Genomic DNA, 6,035 nt, shown 5'->3' with positions numbered 1-6,035 from the left:
GAGCCAGTACTAATGATTTATTTTACAAAAACCCTACAGAGGGCAGCACCTGTGGCTCAAAAGGAGTGGGGCGCCAGCCCCATATACCTGAGGTGGTGGGTTCAAACCCAGCCCTGGCCAAAAACTGCAAAAAAAAAAGAAAGAAAAGAAATCTACAGAATGGGTACTGTATCATTCCCATTTTGTACAGGAAAATACTGAAGCTCAGAGAGGAGCTACAGCCATGCAGTTCTTCACCACAACCGCCTCAACACAATACCCCACTGAACCTTCACAACAACCCCAGTGGCTCCCAGCATCCTCATTTCACAGGCAGGCTGAGTGAGGCTAGCAAGGGGAAGGGACTTGTCTAGGGTCAGAGCAGAATGTAGCAGCAGTGTGGCCCAATGTGGAACAAGAGGCTGGCTGAGGGCCAGGCTCAGGTGGCTCATGCCTGTAATCCTAGCACTCTGGGAGGCCAAGGCGGGTGGATTGCCTGAGTTTACAGGTTTAAGACCAGCCTGAGCAAGAGGGAGACCTCGTCTCTAAAAATAGCCTTGGGGCACCTATAGTCCCAACTACTTGGGAGGCTGAGGCAAGAGAATCGCTTGAGCCCAAGAGCTTGAGATTGCTATGAACTATGACGCCATGGCCTTCTATCGAGGGCGACAAAGTGAGACTCTGTCTAAATAAATAAATAAATAAATAAATAAAAGAGGCTGGATGAGAGAGGTGGTGGGTGAGGCTGAAGCACTGGGGAAAGGGATGGGATTAAAGACTAGCCTAGAAGGGAGATTTGGTTTCCCTTTTGAAGAGATTTCCCCTGAGTGGGGGATTTTGGTTGGAAAGTTGTAAATAATCCACATTCCACTGGTGTGGCCACTCCTTCCCCTAAAGGCACCCAGGATCTAAACAGAAACTGAAAGTTAGGAAGAGGGAGAGGTGGAGGGGAGGTTCTGGGCAGATAAATTGGGTTGAATTTCTGGTGACCTCATCATCTTGGGGGAAGTGAGCTGGGATTAAAGGCCTCCCGGCTTGGGGAAAAACTGAGCCCCAGAGAGACAGCTCTATCAGACAGTAACCAGGCCCCATCAGTTTATGAAACCAACACGCACAACACAAACACACAGGAAGGGAGAGATGAAAGTAATGGCACCCCAAAATTCTGAAAAGGAACTTTCAGAATCCCTGTCCTTGTGATTTGGTGACTGTTTGGATGGTGGGTCCTGGTTAAGAGCCTCTGATGTAACCCAGTGTATTTTCTGGGGTTCAGGGACCCTAAGTGGCAGGGACCTGGGTCCTGCTGACAACCAAGCCATAACCCAGCAAGTGAGGCCCATAAGAGAAGAGGTGCTGGTTCTGGGGAGTCCAGCCCCTGGGGGTCTGGGCACTGCAGCTGCTGTGCCGGTCCTTGCCAACACCCTGGACTGCTCTCCTCAGCCCGGAGCATCAGGCCCTCTCAGATGCTTGAGCTGAGCCTAGCACCACACACTCCTCAGAGCCGTGGAGGACCACCTTCTACTAGCCCTGAGCTCCTTTCCTATTGCTGGGCTTCCATCTCCTCTTCTGGGAATGGCAACAATGGTGTACACATTTCACCAGGTCACGGGGAATGTATGGAAAGCAGTTGGCACAGGGCTTGGCATACAGCAAGCACACAATGAGCCAATCAATCCTGGCAGCTTTGATTATTCTTACCATTTTCCTTTCCTGCCTTTTTAAAACTCTCCCCCGCGGTCAGGAATCCTCGTGATTTTGTATTCCAGGGTTTTTCCTGCCCCAGTGTGCTGGCTCCTTCCTGGGCCCTCTCCTGTTGCCGACTCCAGCAACGCCCTGGCACTTCCTGTGTGTCCTCACGCCCTGCTTGGCTCTTATTGGCATTGACCAGGGGTCCAGATTTCTGGGGGTCAGTCTTTCTGTCCATTGTCCCTGTGAGGTAACTAGTCAGAGTTTGGGCCCTGGCCTTGGAAATGTGATCGCAATCTGTGTGCTGAAGCATGTAGATTTCAGGCTATCCCGAGAGGTACCCCTGGACACTCCCTGGGCACTTCATAGTCAGCAAGGCTAGATTCAGCACCTGCCTCCCCCATTCTCTTTCCCTCTGATGCCCTGTCTCAGTCAATGGAGCCACCCCAAACAGAAAAGTGGGTGACAGTGCACTCCTCTGTCCTTGCCCTCAGCCACTTACCACATCCCAGGTTCCATCTCTCAAGCCTTGCTCCTATTGAGGCCTCTTGCCCCATCCCCACCCTTACAGAGACCATTCACAGCTCCCACCCGCTGCTCTGAGCCCTTCAGAGCTCCTCCAGGCAGCCCACAGGCCTCTCAGCTAACCCTGCTCTGGCACTCTCTTCTCCACTTAAGGCAAGGCCTGTCTCTTCCCAGATGGGAAGCCCCAGAGGGCAGGACCCTGCATGACTCACCACCTACCCTGATCTAGCGTAAGCATGAACAAAAAGAGAAACTCCAGAAAGTCTGTGTGACTGTGAGTCATGGGTCCCAATGGCTCACTATACAGGTAAGCAAACTGAGGCCCAGGAGGAGAGAGGATGGCTCATTGTGACAGTGGGAGGAGGCAGACCTGGAGCTAGAACTAAGGTCGCTGGGTCCAGCTGATGATCTCCAGAAGGAGTGGGGACCCTGGGGGCTGTGCCAAGTCCCCATTCCCAGAGTCTCCCCTGGGACCTCCCCATTCTCTGATGTCACTTCCTTCCTCAAAGCCTTTACATATGCTGGTCCCTCCATTAAACATCCCTTCACCTGTGGCTAGATAATGCCCACTTGCCCTGTACCTAGCAGGGTTCCTGGGGCCACAGAAGCCTCAAAGTGTTGCCCCAAACTCCTGTATGGGGCATTGTTTTCTTCTGCCCTCCTCTCACCTTCAGCCCTGCCCTGTGTCTCTCCAGAGGCCCCAGATTTCCTGCCAGGGATGTTCTGAGCCTTACTGGGGGCTGGCAGCATCTCAGGCCAGATCCAAGGTCTGAGCCTTTACCAGAAGGACTGGGACAGATTGGGGCATCTCTGTTCTCTGCAGCCTTCCTTCTTCCACTCATCCTTCCCATTCCTGCTTTTCCTATCACTGCATCCTGGCAAAAGCCCACACCTCTAAGGTCTGACACTACACTCAGTGACTCAGGAGGTACACACAGCCCCTCATAGGCGCACACACAAACACCAGGAGCTACTCTTCATCCACACACTCATAGATGTTTTCTCACACAGTCATACTCCAATTCATACCCAGTCACAGTCAGACACAGTCACCAACACAGTCTCAAGGATAGCTAGGAACATGACCCATCCAGAAAGTCTCAAGTCACCAGGAGTCACTAGAGCTCTCTCTCTTTCTCACCCTTGGACACACAGAGCCAAATAAAGATGCAGATTCACAACCACAAATGTACATACCTGGTCACACAGTTGCAAAGTCTCACGCACAGACAGGCACAGAGTAATACACAATCACACACAGAAACAGACACACACAGTTGCACACAGGCTCCCTGAGTTGTAGAACAATGGGTGCATTGTCTGGGTTGGCAGCAGCTGCAGAGGAAGGAGCCACAGTGTGGACAGAGGAGGCTAAGGGGGCTGCTGTCCCCTCCCACTCCCACCCCAACCATCTCAAGCCTCTTCCCTCTTAGATTCTGCTGGGCCTGGGTTTGCTGAGGGCTTGGGCTCCCAGGCACCCCCTCCCCAGCCTCCTAGGGTGTATGGTAGGGATGCAAGACCTCCCCTATGGGCCAGGGTCCCTCTGGAGCTCTAGAGACTTCAGGTCTTTTGGCCCAGAGGCTCCTCCCTCCTTCTGGGATCCTTGGGGAGATTTGCTTCTCACCCCACAAGGCTGCGCCTGGGGTCAGGAGACTTAAGGATCTGCTCTGACCTCTAACCTCAACCCCTCCAGGACTCACACACTCTGCATCTGAGCCCTGCCAGCTGGTGCAGGCAGCGCCTGGCAGCATTGTGGGTTCCCTATTGTGGTTGAGACAGAGAACAGGTCACGATGTCTATTCTTAGTGGTAAGGAAGGGAAGAGTCACTGTACTGTTAGAGAGTTGCAGGGGGCATGATGCCTCTCCCTAGGGCCCATGTTGCCCCCACTGCAGGGGCACAATGGGAACACCATGCCTCCCCATTCCAAAGCTTGTTCTTGCCTCCCATGCTGACCAAGGAACATCAGATCTCAATAGGAAATTCTTCCAGGGGGTTCCTTGTAGCCCTCAGTCGCCCCCCCCCCCATTTTTTGGAGACAGTTTCACTCTATTGCTCAGGTTGGAGTGCCATGGTGTCATCATAGCTCACTGCAGCCTCTAACTCCTGAGCTCAAGTGATCCTCCTGCCTCAGCCCCTGGAGTGTACCACCACACATGGCTAATTTAAAAAAATTTTGTTTTCGTAGAGACCAGGGTCTCACTATGTTGTCCAGGCTTGTCTCAAACTCCTGGGTCCAAGCGATCCTTCCGCTTTGACCTCCTAAAGTGCTGAGATTATAGGTGTGACCCACTGAGGCCAGCGGGCCAGCCCACCCAGCCCATTTTATCAAATCTCTCCAAATTCTCTCTCATCCTTAGCTGCTATGTGCCCTTGGGCATACCACTTTCCTTTTCTGAACTTCAGTGTCCCAATCTATAAACTGGGAGGGTGGTGCTAGTGAAGCTGAGGGCATTCAGTAGTCTCAGCATAGGCATAGAAGATACAGGAGTTAAGTACAGAACACAGAAACCACCTCAGCCCTCCCCAATCCCTCTGTGGTCAGATCTGTGGGGAGTTCCCAATTTCTCAGGCCTTGGGGTGTCTCCATACTTCACAGCCTCAGGCCTCCCTAGAGGTTTTACCCGTAGGAGTGAGAGTGGGAGGGAGGGACATGCTGAGCTGGACCAGGCACAGCCTTGCTTTTGCAATATTCTGCTTCTTCCAGCCCCCATCCCTTTTTTCCTGGGGGCTGAGGGCAGGCAATGGGACACACACATCTGGGGCAGTCAGAACTCTGAGTTCCCATCAGTCTATCCAGGTCAGAAGAAGTACCAGAGGACCAGATTCCAGAGAGTCTTTGGCCACCCCCATCCTGCCTCTAGGTTCTGGTGCTCTCCGGCAGGGCAGAGGCTGGGCTGAAACAGCCTAGGGAGCTGTCCTCAAGGGGCTGACCCATCCCTTCTCTGCAGAAACTGGAGTATTCTGAGGTTTGTTGAGTCCCTGGCTGGGGTTCCTCTGCCAGTATGGGGAGCCATGATGTAGGGGAGCAGATCTGTGTGTGGGTAGGGGAAGCAGCAGACCGGAGTCCGTTAGATCATGTCAACCTCACTTAGCCTCAGGGACCTCAGCGTTTAAACTGGGATGGAGATGCCCTTCAATGTCGCAGAAACTCTCTGGCGGGACTCTATTGTGTCTAGGCTGAGGGCAGGAGGGGCTGGAGGTGAATTTGTCTGTCCAGGCTCAGAATGACTGGCCATCAAGGAACTGAGAGGAGGAATGAGGGACTGGCCTCACCAGTCGGAACAGAGTGACCCCGAGGCGGGTCAGACCCCCCCGCCCCGAGACTGGCCGCGGCAGGCCCCCAGGCAGAGACGTGGGTAGGACATCTGACCGGTCTACAGTCCAGAGAAGGTGCCAGGCTCAGCCAGAGGGGTGGCGGCGGAGGGGGCTTGTAGCTTCTATGATGACATTTTCTGGAGCATAACTCAGGACCAGCCGTCTGACGAGTCCGGGCATGTGAGCCCTTCAAAGAGTTGAAGAGAGAGACTGACAGGGGCTCCGGTGCTGGACCAAGGAGATGTGGGCCACTGCACGGTGCGGGGGGGTTCTCACCCCTAGAGGTGGAAGGTGAGGGAGGGAACATCTGCTCTCTCCTCTTTCCTCTAGGCACCCCCTTCCCGCCCAGCGCTCAGGAGGACCGGCCTCTCTCTTTCCCACACTCGACACTCCCTGATAGTCGAGTGAAGGGGGAACCAGACCGCCAGCGTCGCCCACTGCACCAGTGGGGCCTACGACCCGACCCCGCCTCCGCCCCTCGATTGGGCGCTCATTTAAATGTCCGGCCCCGCCCCGGCTCAGGGCGCA

The 6,035-nt window shown here is 54.2% G+C and overlaps 1 protein-coding gene across 1 annotated transcript in view; it reads left to right on the top strand.

Annotated features, from left to right (window-relative positions):
- The first annotated feature begins 5,194 nt into the window (after positions 1 to 5,194).
- MARCKSL1 (MARCKS like 1) overlaps positions 5,195 to 6,035 on the top strand; it is a 3,279-nt gene continuing 2,438 nt past the window's right edge. The window contains exon 1 of the mRNA XM_012812365.1: positions 5,195 to 5,233. Within this exon, the coding sequence (XP_012667819.1) occupies positions 5,195 to 5,233 (39 nt within the window). The remainder of the gene's footprint in view (positions 5,234 to 6,035) is intronic.

The sequence above is a fragment of the Otolemur garnettii genome, unplaced genomic scaffold (assembly GCF_000181295.1).
Source record: "Otolemur garnettii isolate 467f Iridium unplaced genomic scaffold, OtoGar3 scaffold00204, whole genome shotgun sequence".
In the NCBI taxonomy this organism is placed as follows: domain Eukaryota; kingdom Metazoa; phylum Chordata; class Mammalia; order Primates; family Galagidae; genus Otolemur; species Otolemur garnettii.
The sequence above is the reverse complement of the archived record's forward strand: the minus strand, read 5'-3'. Positions and strand labels throughout refer to the sequence as shown.